This window comes from Rhinatrema bivittatum, chromosome 6 (assembly GCF_901001135.1).
Source record: "Rhinatrema bivittatum chromosome 6, aRhiBiv1.1, whole genome shotgun sequence".
Taxonomy (NCBI): Eukaryota; Metazoa; Chordata; class Amphibia; order Gymnophiona; family Rhinatrematidae; genus Rhinatrema; species Rhinatrema bivittatum.
Window position 1 is genome coordinate 149,311,820 of NC_042620.1, and position 19,019 is coordinate 149,330,838.

The 19,019-nt window shown below is 49.2% G+C and overlaps 1 protein-coding gene across 4 annotated transcripts in view; it reads left to right on the forward strand.

The window, feature by feature from the left end:
- Positions 1–19,019, forward strand: part of ANKRD44 (ankyrin repeat domain 44) — a 427,478-nt gene that overhangs the window by 298,177 nt on the left and 110,282 nt on the right. For all 4 annotated transcript variants that reach the window (XM_029606056.1, XM_029606057.1, XM_029606058.1 and 1 more), the window contains 3 exons: positions 9,888–9,959; positions 10,888–11,089; positions 12,922–13,009. In XM_029606056.1, coding sequence (XP_029461916.1) covers positions 9,888–9,959; positions 10,888–11,089; positions 12,922–13,009 — 362 coding nt within the window. The remainder of the gene's footprint in view (positions 1–9,887; positions 9,960–10,887; positions 11,090–12,921; positions 13,010–19,019) is intronic.

Below are 19,019 nucleotides of genomic sequence, written 5' to 3' on the forward strand. Positions count from 1 at the left end.
TATTAGTTAGTCGCCCGAAATACAGAAAGTAAAATGTGTGGCCAAGCGCCGGGCCAGGAGAGGTGCTTGGCTGTGCATCGGGAGAGTGGGCGCTCAACTCGGAGCACCGGCTCTCCCGCACCTCCCGCATCTTTTATTGAATCGGCCTGATTATGTGTTGGAAATAGCAAGTTATTGCTCAGATAGTGACTGGGAGGATATCTGACTACCTTCACATCCTGTGCTCCCAATTTGGAGGATAGTATTAATATTGCAAAACATGTTATTTAATAAAAATAGAATGACTTTAAGGTGCTTTTAGCAGCTTAGAGCACCAGTGGAACTTTAGTTTACCACTGAGACTCCTAGCTGGCAAGAATAGCAGGAACTCCTAGATTGTCAGTGCTTGCTGCAATAGGCAAGCAGGAAGCTCCGTAGCGGCCTGAACATTCCATGTGGTTTAGAACTGATAAATACATACCAGGCACAAATCTGCCGTTGCTGCTGTCATGGGCCGTGCATTGTAAATCTATGCCTGGCATTTGGCTGTGAAGTGGGGAGCAGACACTGCTGAAACCACTCCCTGTTTCTGCTCCATTTGCTCTATAAACTGGCTTTGCCAATCTCTTGATATGCATAAATAATCCTACAAATATCCATCTGGAAGAAGAGACACACAGATGATAAGTTTGTAACAATATATTCTTTCCATATTGCTTGTTATTGTGTTGCATTGACTTTCAAAGCAAAGCATGGGGTGTTCTTTGTTAGTCATGTAATGCCAAGCACCGGGGAGCCAACCTAACTGAGCTGTGTTCTTTCTGACTTCCTGAATCATGAAATGGCAGAAGCAAGGCTGCACTGGAGGGATGTATACTGTTGCTGATTGTTTGTACTGAGTATGATATTTAAAGAATGTGGTCTGATTTTTCAACCTCTTGGTCTGAAATTAGCTGAGGTGTTCAAGAAAGCATATTGATTAGTGGTCTCAACACATAGCATAAGTTAGGCGTCACCATATTTATGTCCTGCAATAACTTGTTTTTCTTTTTAAAGGGATGCATTTTATCACTGTTTTAACGCTCACTACGCTAACCGAACTTGGTGAATCTGTCTTAATGTTTAATTACTGTTAGTAAGCTTTGTGTGAAAGAGGTTTTGCATATATCCTAATAATGCTGAGACCTCCTTTATGGTCGAGTTACATTTCAAATGTTCTTTTGATGTGGGTTTCAGCAAAGGGCACGTACTATTAAAAAGGATGCATGTTGTGATTGTTATTATTATAATATGATCCCTGGGGAGAGGATGGGGATGGGTACAGGGTGTAAATGAAGAATATTCAGACTGTTTTTCTGTACCAGTTTATTGCTTATATACATTTGTATCATTGTTGGTGCATGGTACTGTATCATACCTTGCTCATTATACATGTTTTGTCTCTAATAAAAAATTTAAATTAAAAAAAAAAAAAAAAAAAAGGATACAAAAGAGATTGCTTATTTAACTGTAAGAGCCTCAGGCCATCATCATTAATATATCATAAACTTTACAGCATGTTAAAAAATTGCCTGGTGGTGTAATCTATTAAACATCACCCCACGCTATTGTTATCAGGCATTTACTGAATAACACAATATTTTGGTAACATAGAGCTTGTATTTTTAATGTGAAAAATGTCTTCCCCACTGCGCTTCCAAACAGCTTGAAAGTGCCATTTTTGAACTTATGGTCCCTTTGTTATATCTTGCTTTTGCCTAAAGACCCTCTTACAGGAATAAGAGGAACTGTTGCACATTGTAGGCATCTGATTTAATTATGCCTTCTTCACAGTGAATTGGGGAGAGCATTCAAACCATTTATGCAGCGTCTGAGTGCGTAAAATCAGCATTTGCATATGCAACTATGCGGGCCAAGCAAATTTTCAGAAGGCCGCAAGCACGCGCGTACTTCCACTGCTTGTAGAAAAGTATGCACAGAGGAAGAGGGTGTGTCGGGGCAGGAGTCGGAATGTGCACCCATTCGCACATATTTTATAAGTGGAGTAGGTGTATACATGATCAAACATGTGCAAATGCTTTTACGGCTGCGAATTATGGTGTGGCAGTTAAATACATCTCTATTGTCTGTAGTTTTTGGGTGGGGGGGTCTGAACTAAGTGATGAGAGGTGTCAGCCAAGTGGTGGAGGGTCTGTGTCAACTGTTGGAGGTTTTGGCAACTGTTGCTAGGAAGTACGCGCACAAGTATTTTCATAATAGAGATACGTGCATGCATCAGCCAACTTTATAAAATACCTGCCTCTCCTCATAAACGGAAGGTTATTTTGCACACACATTACAGTTATTTAACACACAAAGCATATGCACAAACTTTTATGAAATAGGTGTCCAGAATCGGCAGATCCCTACATAAAAAAATGCGTGTGTGCTGAAACATCCACACGCATTTTTGGAGCACAGAGATGCAGGATTTTGTAAGCTGTGCGGCTCCAGGTGGAGCTTCTGCTTCCACGCGTTTGTGCAGAGCTGGACACACTGTTGGAAATTTTCCTCATTATCGCCTGAATTTTAAAAAGTCTGCGTGCGTAAAATTCAGGGGATACGTGCGTGCCGAGCACATTTTACAAACAGCCCGGCCACGTGCATATCTCCCAATATGTGCAGAAGAGCAGGGCCATGCTAAAAGGGGGGGGGGGGGCCGGGGGCCGACCGAGTCAGCAGCCATTAGGCCATGTCCCAGGGCAGCCGGCTGGTGCGAGGAAGCAGTAAGAATTAAAACAAAAAATTTTGAAATAGCTAGGTAGGGGTTAGGGGTCAGGGAGGAGAGAGGAATAGTAGGAAGGGTAGATAGAGGGATAGGGAACTGGGGAAGGCCTACTCATGTCACAGCGAGTAGGTTTTTAAAATTCCCCCCCCCCCCCCGTGCATGCAAGTCCTGACCTGCCTGCACATGCGCACATATTATAAAATAGCTGCGTCCATGTGCGTGCGCTGGGAACTGCTCCAGTTAGGGTTGAGGAACTGGGCAGCCTGGCAGGTTGAGTGGGCCCCGGTGGGCTAGGCCCTGCACTTAGGCTTTTTTCTTGCTCGCTGCATGGTAGGCCGCGGCGGCCGTTTTCGCACGCTCTTGTGCATGTTCTGCTGCCCTCTATAGGCAGTCGGTGTGCGCAGTGTGTCTGCTCTGCACACGTGTTGTGCGCTCGGTTTTTGGGTGCATTTTTTATGCGCTCCAACTTTTTACGTGCTTAACTTGGCGCACAGGTTGTCCATGCGCCTTGCCGTGCTTTCTTCTAGGTGCTTATTTTTTGGGCGCATTTCATTTTTGAACGCGAGCTGTTCCAAAGCACATTTACCTCAGCGATAGCACCGGTAAGCAAGAAGTCAAAGCGTCTTCCTATTTGTGTTGCCAATCGTGTTAGGGCTTCCCAGCCTGACCTGGCTTTTAACCTGTGTCAGCGCTGCTCAGACGCTCAGGGAGAGCTGTCTTCCTCGGATTTTGCTAAGCCTGGCTCTTCCCATTCTGATGATGGGTTGGTCATGGCCTTGACTGGGGGACACCAGATATTGGTTCTCCCTTGACTGGCTCCTCCGCTGGCAAAGGCAGTTCTGTGGGACCAGCTCCAGTTCCTTCTGGGCTTGTCCTGGACCTGACTGCTTTTTCTTGGGTGGAATTTTTTTTCAAGGCTTACAAGCTTTTCTTCAGGTGCAGTCCCCCATTTCTGTCCGGACAGACCCTCAGCCGGTGACTCCTCCCTCTTCCAGTCCTATGCTTAAGCGCTGGGGCTCGCCTCTGCTCCCTGTGGGTGTTCCCGACAGGAATCCGGATGGCACTGATGATGAGGTTGATCCTGCAAGATGGGGAAATTCCTCCAGGGCTGGTACCGTATCGAACTATGTTGCGGTTCTTCCTTAGAGATGAACTGCCGGGCCTAATTTCCCAGATCTTGAAACAGCTGGGTGTCCCTGGTTCAGATGCTTTGTCAGAGTCTAGGAAGAATCCCATTTTGGTTTCCTTACGTAAAGCCTCTTGTTTTTTCCCGGTGATGGATGCCATTCAGGAATTGATTGATCTGGAATGGGACACCCCAGACGCAAATTTTAAAGATGGTCGGACATTGGAAGGCCTGTACCCCCTGGACCCGTTGTGAGAGAGCGTTTGTGTTTTCCCAAAGTAGACGCTCTGGTATGTGCCATATCTAAGCGGACGACTATCTCCGTAGAGGGAGGAGCGGCCTTGAAGGATGTACAGGATAGAAGGATTGAGGCTATTCTTAAGCAAGCCTTTGAGGCAGTGGCGATGAATTTACAGATTGCCTCCTGTTGCACCCTAGTGGTGAGATCTTGTCTGCTTCTGTCTCAGGAGGTTGATGAATCTGGAGGGAATCCTAGAGCGGTTATGGAGCCTGCTGCCGCCTTTTTAGCAGATGCAAGCTGTGATTTGGTCCAGACCTCGGCCAGAGGAGTGGCTTCATGATAGCGGCCAGGAGTCAACTCTGGTTGAGAAATTGGTCAGCTGGTACAGCTTCCAAAGCCAGTCTTACCAAGATGCCCTTTAAAGGTTCACTCTTGTTTGGAAGTGTGTTGGAGAAACTGGCCAGTGAGTGGGGCGAGTCCTTGGTTGCTGGAGGATAAGAAACAGTTACAGTGCCCCTTTGCTATGAGGGGTCATTTCCGGGGTTCCAGGCATTTTCTTCTCTACAGAAAGATGACCTTTCAGCGACTCAGCCTTTCGGTAGGTCTCAGTCCTTTCGTCCCCGACAGCCCAAGAGAGGTGCGGGCTTGGGTGGTGGATCTTCCCAAGCTTCCCAATTAAGTTAGCCGACCCACCTTCAGGAACAGGAAATAGGGAGACATCTCTCTCTTTTTTATCGGAGGTGGGTCGAGATCACATCAGACCAGTGGGTCCTGGATGAGCTCATGGTGTATCCCCTTGCCACTCCCCGCAGAAGAAGCAAGGCAGTGGAGTTCACGCTTCAAAGGCTCCTCAGACTGAGGGCTGTGGTTCCAGTGCCCATGTCTCAACAAAGTGTGGGGCAATAATCCATTTATTTTCTTGTGCCCAAGAAGGAGGGTTCCTTTTGATCTCAAGAGGGTCAACTGTCCCTTGAATGTGACTAATTTTCAAATGAAAACCTTTCGCTCTGATAATGGTACAGTCAGGGGAAGTTCTGACCTCCTTGGATCTGTCAGAGGCTTACCTTCAAATTCCCATCCGATTGGAACACCAATGCTTTTGACGCTTTGCGGTGTTGGGGCACCATTATAGGTTTCGGGCACTGCCTTTTGGTCTAGCCACTGCTCCCAGAACATTTTCCAAGATTATGGTGGTGGTAGTGGCGGCCTTGCGAAAAGAAGAAATCCTGGTGCACTCGTATTTGGATGACTGGCTGACTCAAGTCAAGTCTCAGGAAGAGAGCTGCCTGGTGACTCACAAGGTGATCTTATTGCAGGAGCTTGGTTGCGTGGTGAACCTGACCAAGAACAACCATCCCAATCGTTGGAGTATTTGGGGGTCTGGTTCGACATGGGACAGGACAGAGTTTTCCTACTGGAAGTTTGGATCCAGAGATTGATGTCTCAAGTGCGTCAGTTGATGAACATCATATGCTTGATGGTGTGGTCCTACTTACATGTACTCAGCTTGATGGCAGCTACCCTGGAAGTGGTGCCGTGGGCAAGGGCATAAATGTGTCCTCTTCAGCGCTCTCTGCTATCTTGTTGGAATCCGCAGTCTCAGGATTATGTGATTTGGCTCCACTTGCCGATGGAAATCTGCTTCTGCCCCCAGTGGTGGTTGCAGGAGGATAACCTGAGAAAGGGAGTTACCTTTTCCTCTCCGGCCTGGTTGGTACTCATGCAAGATTTGCATCTCCATGGTTGGGGGTTTACTGTCTGGTATTAACGGCCATGGGGCACTGGAATACCGAAGAGTCCCACTGGAACATCAGTCGCCTAGCGGTCCAGGCAGTACAGCTGCTGAATGAAGCAGTTCGCTTGATGTTGGACAATGCAACAATGGTGGCCTATTTCAATGGCCAGGGAGGAACAAAGAGCCAGCAAATGTCGCAGGAAATAGACCAGCTGATGGAATGGGTGGAATCTGCAGATGATCTCGGCCTCTCACATTGCAGGAAAAGAAAACATAAGAGCGGACTTTCTCAGCAGGGAGAGTCTGGACCCAGGAGAGTGGGTGTTGTCAGCCGAGGCGATTCAGCTGATTGTGGATTGGTGGGGCCTTCCATTCCTAGACCTGCTGGCAACTTCTCGAAGTACGAAAGTTCCTCGATTCTACAGTCACAGGAGAGATCTGCGGTCCCTGGGAATAGACGCTGTTGTACAGGTCTGGCCGGAAGACAGATTGCGTTATGCCTTTCCTCCATGGCCCTTGCTGGGCAGGATTATTTGCAAGATCGAAGGTCACAGGGGGCTAGTACTCCTGATTGCGCCAGACTGGCCCAGGTGTCCGTGGTATGTAGACCTGCGATGACTCCTGGTGGAGGCCGCCCTCCCCCTTGCCCCCCCCCCCCCCCCCCCCCCCGGTCTTCTGACGCACATGTATCTGCTATAGCAGGGACCGGTTCTTCAAGAGCACCCGACTCAATTCTGTCTTATGGTTTGCTCCTTGACATGGCTTGCCTGTTAAAAGCGTGGTTGTTTCTCTGCAATGATTGCGACTTTACTCTGCACTCGCAAGTTCTCCACTTCCTTGGCTTGGCTTTTGTGCAGGTTTGGAGAGTTTTTGAGGCCAGGTGTGAGGAGCAGGGTTTTCTTCCTCGTTCAGTTAAGATCCCTCTCATTCTGGATTTTTTGCAGGATGGATTGAATAAAGGCTTGGCCCTTAATTCCTTGAAGGTGCAGGTTGTGGCTCTTGCCTATTTCACTGGCCTGGTGAATGGTGTTTCCTTGTCGTCTCATCCTGATGTGGCCCATTTTTTGAAGGGAGTGAAGCATCTTAGGCCCCCCTTGAGATTACTGGTTCCATTGTGGAGTCTTACTTTGGTGCTGGACTTTTTGGCGGGCCCTACATTCCGACCAATGAGTAGCCTTTTTTTTACAGTTGTTGACCTTGAAGACTGTGTTTCTGGTGGATATATATTCTGTGCGTCGGATTTCTGAGCTGCAGGCCTTGTCTTGCTGGGAGCCATTCCTTCAGGTGACTCCGAGGGCATTACAGATGTGTACTGTTCAATCTTTCTTACTCAAGGTGGTTTTGGACTTTCATTTGAATCAGTCCATTTCTTTGCTGCACCTGGATAATGTCTGGGATGCGGAGGAGTATCAACTCCTGTGTTCCTTGGATGTCAAGAGACTCGTCGTGCCGTATTGGAGGTTTCTGAACCTTTTCGGAAGATGGATCGCCTGTTTATTCTCCATGGCGGGATTAAGCAGGGTGCTCCGGCTTTGCAGGCTACCGTAGCTCGCTGGATTAAGGAGGTAGTCATGTCTGCCTATTTGGATGCTGAAAAGCCATTGCCTACTCAGGTTAGGGCTCATTCCACTAGGGCTCAGGCAGTGTCATGGACAGAGATTAGTTTGTTGTCTCTTGTCAATATCTGCTGAGCTGTGATGTGGTCCAGGTTTTATTGTCTGGATGTGCAGACCTTGGAGGACGCAGCCTTTGCATGTGCGGTATTGACTGGACTATGGGCAGCCTCCCACCCTGTTGGGAATTAGCTTTGGAACATCCAACTGGACCTGAGTCCATCTGTCTACACGCTAAGAAATGGAGAAATTACTTACCTGATAATTTCATTTTCCTTAGTGTGTGTATGTATGTATGAATTTACTTATTTATTTTATTTGAAAACTTTTTTATACTGATATTCGAGGGGACAGATGGACTCAGCTTCTTGCCCTCGGCTGCCGCATAAGTGTGCGGCAGCCGAGGGCAAGAAGCCGAGGGCAAGTGTGCCTTCCTATGAGGCTCTGGGTCCCAAGGGATTACTGGTAAGTGTTCATCCAGTCTCTAGCTTGGGGAACCTAGAATCTTTCGTGAGTTCAGTGATTATGGTTGGTTGAGTACAGTTCTGGTTATCTGTTTTTAATCATGTTTTTTAATCAAGAGTTTTGCTAGTTTGTCCACAGTTGCTTTTGAAGAGAATACTGGCAGGCTGGGGTCACTGCAGGGCTATATATACTGTGACATCAGCTTGCTCCATCTCCATCTGCTGGCAGGGGAGCATAAACCCACTAGTCCTAAGTCTATTTGTCTACATTAAGGAAAACAAAATTATCAGGTAAGTAATTTCTACTTTTAATGCAGAATTTGCCACATCCTGCAGCTGCCTCCTCCCACTGGTGCCAGTAACCTGCCTGACACTCCCAGTCATGGAACTCTTACCCCTCCAACCCTCTTTCTTTCCAGGTCCTACATATACTCACCACTCCTCCCAGCCATCAAACAATATCTCCCCCACCTGGCTATTGCACACACTCTCATTTTCATTGATGGGCCATCTCATACTCTATCCTTTTGGGTCACTGTATATTCTCTCTCCTCTTGCCAGGTTGCCAAGCACTATGCAGCACTAACTAAATATTCTCAATGTGAAGTGTAAGAACAAGGTTCCAGTTGGCACCAGGGTGCGTAAATTGGTGTTGGTGACTCAGAGAAGAGGGGAAGAAATGAGTGTGAGAGCAGGGATGAGAGAGGGGAAGGGAAGAGGGTAGGAAGCTGAAATTGGGGAAGGGAGAGGAATGGAGGGGTAAGAGAGAGTCAGGTGAGGGATATGGATGAGTGTGGAAGGAATGATGGTCTGGGGAGAAGAAGGTTGGACAAAGAAAGGGATGCAGGGAAGATAAGAGGAATGAGTGAGGCGAGATGTCAGGGATGGGATAGGTGAGTGGAGAAGAGAGGGATAGGAGAAACGGGATGAAAGATTGGAGGGTTCAGAGAAGTAGAAACGGGGGATCAGAGACGGGAGATTTGAGAAGGAGTTGTGACAGATTATTAGAGAGAGAGAAAATGGATACTGGGAAAGTAAAGGCAGTTAAGAGAAAAAGTGGGGCAAATTGGACTGTAGTGAAAGAGTTGCTATAAGAGAGGAAAAGAAGCAGGAGAAAAAGTAAAAAAAATCAAGTGAGAAAACTGAAATGGAAAAGGGAAACAAAAATGATTCAAACATACACCATAGCTTGGAAAAATATTTTATAGGAACATTTAAAAAACAAAATAGATTTTCCATAAAAAAAATGTCCCTTCATGCATACATAATTGTATGTTTTTATGCACCTGTAGCACGTAATTGTTGTCAGACGTTTCTAGCTGTTCTCACGGTGTCTCCCCTTCTGCTGCGGTAGGAAACCAGCGGGCCTTGGTTATTGTTGTCACAGGCCTGCTTTGTGACCTGATGAATAGATTCAGGCAGGCAGTTTGCAGTTGTCAGAGGACTAAAGGTTCCACAGAACGGGTCACTGTGGGTTGTTTTGCTTTGCACTACCAGTGGTGTGAACATATCATTCTAATAAAATGACTTCAAAGCTAATTTTCCTTTGGCTCCCAGATCATATTGTGTGGCAGGTTTCCTATTTATTTATTTATTGAAACAATTTATATTCTGCTGTTCCACAAATGTCAGCAGATTACAAGTAACATACACAAAAATATTTAACGACGGCAATAATACATCATGAAACAGCAATTGATATCAAAACAAATAGTGAAAAACAATGAAACAGAGTTATGAAGAAAGACAGATATTCATGTTTGCCTCCAGAGTATTGAGATCCTTCAAGATCTCAGAAACTAAGCATGGTTGGGCCTGGTTAGTACTGGGATGAGAGCTTCAAAGATCACTGGAAGCTGCACGAGGTCATGATAGTGTCGTCTCGGTAGGAAGATGGTAGGGGATATTGACAACAGAACGCATCATAAGTCATAACCTCTGTTTTCCTCTTTTCTTCCTTAGCTTATGGAAAGAACCGGTAATTCTTTTGATGAGTCGGATCCAGCAGCCACTAGAAGCCCTTTGCATTTAGCTGTAAGTATACTGCACTCCTGTGTTTGTAGTCACAAGATATAAACACATGCCGCAGCATACAGCTCTCTGTTTCAGAATCTGCTGTGGAGCCGCTACTGAATACTGAGAAAAGGGCTCCACCTTCCTTTAGATTTTGCAACTGCAATCAACACTAATTGCTGTTGATAAGCATGAATAAATTCAAGGCTACCAAAAGTGCAGATTTGTTGGTTCAGATAAAATGGCATCTCACAGTGGTCAAACTATGTGTATCATATGAAATTTCCAAGTCCTCTCTCTGCATTGTGACCATATGGCTTGGGTTAGTTACTTACTTCAGCATATTGGAGTCCATTTATATAATGTAACAGTGGGCCTGTCTAGCAAATTCTGTTACAGATGTGGGAGTGGTATGGTATATCCCTGAACTGATCAGGCTATAGAAACCACAGTATATACATAGCGTACCTAATACTGTGTCAGCCTCATTCCCCCCAGGCTTGTATAAGAAGGGGTATTTCCAGCAAGACATAGTAACTTGTAGGGTTAAGGATATTGTGTTCCAGTAATTGTTTCTCTAGTCTGATTTGGATACCTGAGACTATACTGCTCTTGTCTGTGATCTTGTAAGATCTCAGAAACTATAGTAAGTAAACATAGAAACATAGGGTTGGGTCTGGTTAGTGCTGGGGAGAGAGAGCGCCATGGATAACACTGAGCTGCATGATATGGTATTGATGGCTCTTCCTTGAATCAGCTTAAAAGTGGTATACATTTCAAAAGAGGAAAGATGCTAATCCCTGTGTCATGACTTAACTCCAACATGTTATATAATCTGGCTCCTAAAACCATTTGCCCTTCATGTAAATATGTACCTGGCTTAGCAATATGCATTATTTTGGACAAAAGTACCTATACAGATGCAATAATAATAATAATAATTTTTTAGGCATATAACGGCCATCACCAAGCCTTGGAAGTTCTTCTCCAGTGTCTGGTTGATCTAGATATTAAGGATGAGCAAGGTCGCACTGCCTTAGACCTAGCTGCATTCAAGGGACACACAGAATGTGTGGAAGCTCTTATCAATCAGGGCGCCTCCATCTTAGTAAAAGACAGTGTTACCAAAAGAACCCCACTTCATGCTGCAGGTGAGTACAACTGCTCCATGAACTAAAGAGACAATATATATTTATGTTATTTATTTATCCTCTTCTATACCGTCGTTAAGTTAGATAACCATCACAACGGTTTACAGAAGGGCACGATGGACTCTCTACCTGGGTAACATCAAGCTAGGTGGAGAGAACATTGCACAAATCTCATCTTTGGGTGAGTTTCCTCACTCCGAAGGTCATCAAATCTTCACAAGAGAGCACTGTTCTGTTCGTACGTCTCACGTTGAATGTCAAAGTGGCCCCTAACCCCCCTACACTATTACCTAAACCTCACCTCGAGTTACTAGGTGGGCTTCCCATAGGGATACAAATACCTGTCTAGGGAGAGGGCATTATGGCTAGGTTCTCTCTCTCTCATTAAAAATGGTCCCTTAGTGGTTGTATGCAGGAAATACAACAGGTCTGGCACATATCGCAAAGTGTGAAAACATTATCACAATTTGTGCTAACTTAGCTCTTCATATAGGTAGTAGTGCAAATTGCAATAAACTGTCTATTTGCATAAAACACACCCCCTTTGCTATCACATGCGATACTTATCACATTTTGATAAATCCAGGCCTTAGATTGTAAGCCCTCTGGGGATAGGAAAATACCTACAGTACCTGAATGTAATCCACTTTGAAGTGCTGAAAAAAGCGTGAAAAGCGGAATATAAATCTAAATAAATAAATATTTTCAGTACTAAAGATTTAAACCATCTCTGTTGAGTTCAGGCTTTGCTGGCAGTGAAGCAGTTAGTATATTTTAGAATAAAATGCCGTGCCCCTTCACATAAAAAAAAAAAGTGGGATTAAAGCAGAGAGTGCACTGTAAAGTGTGCAGTATAGATTGCAGGCAGTGCTGTCACACACACACACACACACACACATACCCTCCCCCCTCCTGCCTATTTATTTAATTAAAATATTGATTGCCCGTCTATCAACCATTCTAGGTGGATTGCAGAGTTGGAAGGCAGCAAATCTTCAGTCAGCTTGCTGCCCCTAAATGTTTGCCACCCTAGATAGACAGAAGCCCAATGTGTGCCTACTGACAAATCCAGGGTTAGCTGCAGGTGATCAGAAAGCCAAAGGCAACTGTGACCATCAGTCACGCAATTGAAAGAGAAGGAGCTAATGCTGCAAGCACATCTAGAGCAAAGGTCTGCAAAAGCAGATTTCTCTTTTTCTTTTTTTCCTCCAAAGATGTGACTATTCATGTTGCTCTATACTTTAATTATCCTCTGTCTATACATCCTTTTGCTTGCTGCAAGTAAAATGCGCTGTTCTTGGCGTATCCATGATGCCTGCAAATGAAAAGTCCATAGAGCAGGGATGCCTCTCTTGTGTATCTGTACAGTGCTGTGTATGCCTTGTAGCACCATAGAAATAGTAGTAGTAGTAGTAGTATTAGCTAAGGAAGATCATTGAACTATAGCTCTGTGCTGCCCTTTCTCCTATGGTCTGACATGACGTAACCTTTAAATATTCTTAACCTTACATCTCTCTTTCCTTGGGTACTGTGGATTGCGTAGCATTTTACTTTTAAACCTAAAAACAGCTCCACCATTTTGGATGACATTAGGTTGTGTATAGTGTCGGAGCCCTCCCAAGAAAACGATAACATTTTATCAGGTTTCCACTCAATGCATCAGGGATCGAGTGGTGAAGGGACCGAGCCTGGTGTTCAGTTAAGAAATCATCGCTATCATCTTTTCTCTTTTCCAGACGACCGTCTCCTTAACGGGATTTATTTCCCTGGATATTGTACTTTTGTCACCTAAACTCTGACCTCTTTTTTCCTCTTCTTTTCCTTCACCCCAGTTATCAACGGTCACACGTCATGTTTGCGGCTATTGCTGGATGTTACGGACAGCTCCGAAATAGTAAACGTGAGGGACGCCAAAGGGCAGTAAGTGTTTCTTGACTCTTAAGACAGCAGTGCTAGCCCTGCCTCATTTTCCTGGGCAAAGGGGGGGAATGTATCTGCCTCGTTAATTTCATAGAAAACATGCGGTGTAGGGTAATAGGAAGCCATTTGGGTTCTTGCAACTGTTCTTGATTAATGGTGTTGAAAAATGTGCTGAAGGATGAGTACAAGGGTAGAGACTGCATCATAAGTCATAATAAATGTCCAGAGAAAGAGTGAGGCATCTGCTTCTCAGAAAACAGAATGGCACAATGAAGGTGGCAGTGCAGACTGGTTACGTTGGTGGGATGAATATGTGTTCAAATAGTTTTTGCTGCCTGAGATGGGGATTCTGTCTAACATGGTGGTCCTGAATTTGTAGCTCAATACCAAATTAGGGGGAGTATACAGTCAGTTTAAAAAATATCAGTTCCCTGTACGTACCCGGATCAGTCCAGACACCTGGGTTGTGACTCCGCACCAGCAGATGGAGACAGAGCAAAACTCGACGGGCTCCCCACATATAGTAAGGTGCCACCCACAGCCCCTCAGTCTTACTCTGTCTCCAGCAGATGGGGCAGGTCCACCCACAGTCTCTGTACTCTGCGGGATTTTAGTTAGGTTAAAAAAAAAAAAAAAAAAAAGTTGTAGAAGTGGCACAGGGAGTATTCCTTTGCCACTATATATATATATATATATTTAAAAAAAAAACAAAAAAAAAAAAACATAAATATAAAAATAGAAGAGAAGGAAGAACAGGTTTTTTATTTTGGCAGGAGAAGCTCCCGTCGGCGTTGTCTCCCAGGGGGGTTGGGAAGGTCCTGAGGGGACCATCCCCCCCTGGTTGAGCCCGCTGCTGTGGGTCGCGGACCCAGCCTTGCCAGGCAGCAGTGTCGGGGGTGACCCCGGGGAGCCCGGTTCACTCACCCCGGTGGAGCGGGAGCATCAGCACCTGGACAGCGACAGCGGCTAAGTAGTAAAAAAAAAAAAAAAAAAAAAGTTTTGCTTGTTCTTTGTTTTCGCGCCGGCTCTCCCTTTTCTCGGCAGCTCGTTCAGGAGGGGGGACCCGTGCTTCGTAGTTCCTGCGGCGATTTTATTTTCTTACGGAGCCCGCGATGCCGGTCGGCTCGGCCTGCCGCGCGTGCGGGTCGGCGCGCACGCGCGTTTCGCGCGACGGCGTTTGCTCTGGGTGTCTTGCCGGGGGCGAGGGACCGTCGGGGGGAGGTCGTGGCGGCCGTTCCCGCTCGTCCCGTTCGCCGCCGCGCGCCGGGGGTCCTGTTGCTGCTGGCCCTGATCCGTTCCCGCTCAGCGCGGGAACGGCGGCCATTTTGGATACAGTTCGAGCGGCCACGAGGAGGGTGTTGGATAATGGCGGCCAGCCGCCTCCGCTCTCTCAGCCGCGGGCCGCAGGGGTGGAACCCCGGGAGGCCCTACAAGCTGGACAGCCATCCTCGGGGGAGGGACCCTCCGATTCGGAGGATTCCTTTTCCGATGATTTTGCTATGTTATTAAAAAAATTGGCAAAATATAAGAAGTCGCGACGCAGCTCCGGAGGAACTTCGGGGGGCGGAGAGGGACGCCCGCGCTCCAAGAGACGGGCAGGCCAGCCCAAGAGCTCGCCGGGTCCACCTCAGGGGAAGAGACCGGCACGGGGCGTCCCTCAGGAATCTGACACGGAGTCTACTTCCTCGGAGGAGGATCTTTCGGCCTCGGGGGCTGCAGGAGGGCCTGAGGGGCCCGATGACCCGAGCCCTGCACCGCCAGGCGCCGGAAAAGGTACGCTGGCGGGGGATGGGGATGACCCCAAGGTCGTGCGCCTTTTTAAGAGAGAGGAGCTCTCTCCGCTGATCCCAGCGATCCTGGAGGAGATTGGCATTGAGGCTCCACCGGTCGAGGTCCGTCAGACCGCAAATATGGATCCGGTCCTCCTCGGCCTCGCAGGACCTGCAGTGGCGTTCCCGTTTCATTTCTCGGCCTCTGACATACTGTTCCGGGAGTGGGATACCCCGGAATTGGGCCTTAAAGTGTCCAAGGCCATGGACAAGTTGTATCCTCTGCCGGAGGACGTTCTCGAATTGCTGCGCCTCCCTCGTGTGGACGCGGCGGTGTCAGCGGTCACCAAGAGATCCACCATCCCTGTCACGGGGGCCACGGTGCTTCGAGATATCCAGGATCGGAAGTTGGAGGTGCAACTTAAAAAGGTTTTCGAAGTGTCCGCTCTGGGAGCCCGAGCGGCTATCTGCAGTAACTTTGCGTTACGGGCGGGCCTCCGATGGGCCCAGACCTTGCAAGCAAATGCTGGTCTGTCCGAAGGGGAAGCCTCACAGGCGGATCTCTTGGAGGCGGTGATAGCCTACAGTGCGGATGCCATGCATGATTTGCTGAGAACTTCGGCCAGGGCGATGGTGTCGGCGGTCTCTGCTCGCCGTCTCCTCTGGCTTCGTAACTGGTCTGCGGATGGTACGTCAAAGGCGCATTTGGGATCCTTACCCTTTAAGGGGAAGTTGCTGTTTGGCAAACAACTGGATGATCTCATGCAGTTCCTCAGCGAGAATAAGGCTTTCAAACTGCCGGAAGACAGACCGCGGTCGCGATCCAACTTCTCGGCCAGGAACAGGTTCCGGTCTAACCGACGTCAGAGGCCGCAGCGAACCGGGACGGGCCCGTCCTACCGAGCGAGTTCCTCCAGATCCTCCTGGTCCCAGTCCTTTCGAGGGAAGAAGTTCAACCGGTCGGGGGGACCCTCGGCTGGATCGGGGTCCAAGTCGACACAATGAAACGAGATTGGTTCATTCCCCGCATCCGCCTCTGGACGCCGTCCCAAACGTGGGGGCGAGGCTGGGGCAGTTTTCCGGGGAATGGACCAAGATAACCTCAGACCAGTGGGTCCTCGGAGTCATAAAACACGGTTACGCGTTAGATTTTGCACGCCTGCCGTGGGACAAGTTTCTCGTCTCTCCCTGCAAGGCGGTCGCCAAGCGCGCAGCCGTACGAGTGACCCTTCGGCGCCTGGAAGGTCTGGGCGCCATTGTTCCCGTGCCATCAAGTCAAAGAGGCGTAGGAAGGTACTCCATTTACTTCGTGGTTCCCAAGAAGGACGGCGCTTTCCGACCAATTCTCGACCTGAAAGGGGTCAACAAGTGTCTGCGTGTTCCCAGTTTCAAGATGGAGACGATCCGCTCAGTGGTGGCGGCGGTTCGTCCCGGCGAGTTTCTGGCGTCCCTGGATCTCACAGAGGCGTACTTACACATCGGAATTCAGCCGGACTATCACAGGTACCTGCGGTTCTGCATCCTCGGCAGGCATTACCAGTTCTGGGCCCTTCCTTTCGGCCTGGCCACGGCTCCACGCACTTTCACCAAGGTGATGGTGGTGGTGGCGGCCCAGCTCCGGAGGGAGGGGCTCCTGGTTCACCCATACTTGGACGATTGGCTCATCCGGGCCAAATCCGAAGCGGGGTGCAGAGCGGCGATTGCCAGGGTCCTTCAGCTCTTGCAGTCGCTGGGCTGGGTAGTCAACCTGGCCAAGAGTCATCTGGAGCCTACCCAGAGGTTGGAGTATCTGGGGGCCTTGTTCGACACGGAGAGTGCTCGAGTGTCGCTCACTCAGGAGAGAGTGGTAAAGCTCCAGGGACAGGTGAAACGCCTTCTGTCCCTGCGGTGTCCGCTAGTGCGCGATTACTTGATGGTGTTGGGTTCCATGGCGTCCACGCTAGCTTTGGTTCCCTGGGCTTTCGCCCATCTACGGCCGTTACAATCAGCCTTACTTTCCCGCTGGAAGCCGGTATCGGAGGAATTTCTCCTGCCCCTGCCCCTCACGGATCGCGCCCGGGCCAGCATGCAGTGGTGGCTCTGTCCGGGGCACCTGACGTGCGGTGTCTCGCTCCTCATGCCCACTTGGTCGGTGGTCACGACGGACGCCAGCCTCTCTGGTTGGGGTGCGGTCTGTGGGGGGCACTCGGTGCAGGGCCGGTGGTCCAGTCGGCAGTCCCGGTGGTCCATCAACCGGTTGGGAGACCCCGGGCGGTGGCCTTGGCTTTGCGGGCCTTCCTCCCATTGCTTCGGGGTCATGCAGTCCGGGTCTTGTCGGACAACGCGACCACGGTGGCCTATATCAATCGCCAAGGAGGAACGAAGAGCCAGCAAGTGGCGGTGGAGGCGAGTCAGCTGATGGACTGGGCGGAGCGCCATCTCAGCAGTCTGGCAGCGTCCCACATCGCCGGCGTGGACAACATACAGGCGGACTTCCTCAGCAGGCATCGCCTGGATCCAGGGGAATGGGAGCTACCGGAGGTAGCGTTTCGTCTGATCTGTGCCAGGTGGGGCCGGCCCCGCCTGGACTTGATGGCTACCGCGCAGAACGCAAAGGCTCCGCGGTTCTTCAGCCGACGGAGAGAGCGGGGCGCCGAGGGAGTCGATGCGCTGGTCCTCCCTTGGCCCGTGGACGTACTGCTCTATGTCTTCCCGCCGTGGCCCCTAATCGGAAGGGTGTTACGGCGAATAGAGTTGCATCCGGGACCGGTGATCTTGGTGGCGCCGGAGTGGCCCAGACGGCCGTGGTTCGCGGATCTCGTTCAGCTCGCGGCAGAGCCACCCCTTCGGTTTCACGGGGTCGCCGGCATTCTTCGTCAGGGACCCGTCTGTTTGGAGGATGCGGCTCACTTTTGTCTCGCGGCTTGGCTTTTGAGAGGGCCCGCTTGAGAACTAAAGGGTACTCCGAGGCGGTGATCACTACGTTGTTGAGAGCTAGAAAACAGTCTACCTCTTTAACCTACATGCGGGTCTGGACGGTTTTTGAGGACTGGTGTGGTTCTCACGAGGTTAACCCCATTCGACCTGCAGTGCCTGAGGTTCTGGCGTTTCTTCAAGAGGGCCTCTCGAAGGGGCTGTCTTGGAGTACTTTAAAGGTTCAGATTGCGGCCCTTGGGTGTCTTCGTGGGAAGGTCCAAGGGGTGTCCCTGGCTTGCCACCCGGATGTAACGCGTTTCCTTCGGGGGCTAAACATCTGCGTCCGCCGGTGCGAAATCCGTGTCCGTCTTGGAATTTGAATTATGTGCTTTCAGCTCTTTGTGGTGCACCGTTCGAGCCGATCAAGCGGGCGACGCTGAAAGATCTGACCTTGAAGACGGTGTTTCTAGTCGCTATCACTTCCGCTCGTCGCGTCTCGGAGCTACAGGCCCTGTCTTGTCGGGAACCGTTTTTGCGGTTTACGGAAGCAGGGGTGTCTCTGAGGACGGTTCCGTCTTTTTTGCCCAAAGTGGTATCTTCGTTCCACTTGAATCAGTCTGTGGATCTCCCGGGGTTTTCGACCGTGGAGCCGACAGACAAGGGGTCTAAGGACTTACGAAAACTTGATGTGCGTAGGATTCTACTTCGGTATCTGGAGGTTACGAATCCTTTCCGGATCTCTGACCACCTGTTTGTGCTCTGCTCGGGGGGTCGCAGGGGGTCCGCGGCGTCGCGGGCCACTATTGCGCGTTGGCTCAAAGAGGCGATTGGCTCAGCGTATCTGCTGCATGGCAAGTTGGCACCTCAGGGGCTTCGCGCTCACTCGACTCGGGCGCAAGCCACGTCTTGGGCAGAGGTCTCTCAGGTGTCCACGCAGGAGATCTGTAGGGCAGCGACTTGGAAGTCGTTGCATTCTTTTACCAGACATTATAGACTGGATGTGCAGGCAGCGGAATCTCGGGGGTTTGGGACTCTCTGCTTCCCGCCCTTGAGGTTTGGCTCTGGTACATCCCAGGTGTCTGGACTGATCCGGGTACGTACAGGGAAATGAAAATTAGTTCTTACCTGATAATTTTCGTTCCTGTAGTACCACGGATCAGTCCAGGCTCCCACCCGTCTGTGTGTTCTTGTTGCTGAGAAATAGAGGGAGAGTCCGCTCGTTTCACTGGAGTATTGTTGACTCCCTTTTGGAGTCCCTGTTTCCTCTTTCGGAACTGGCCGTTGTGTTTTGTTGCTGGTTCTGATGTTTCCGATTCCAGCCGGAGTGCTGTGTTGAATCGGTGGAT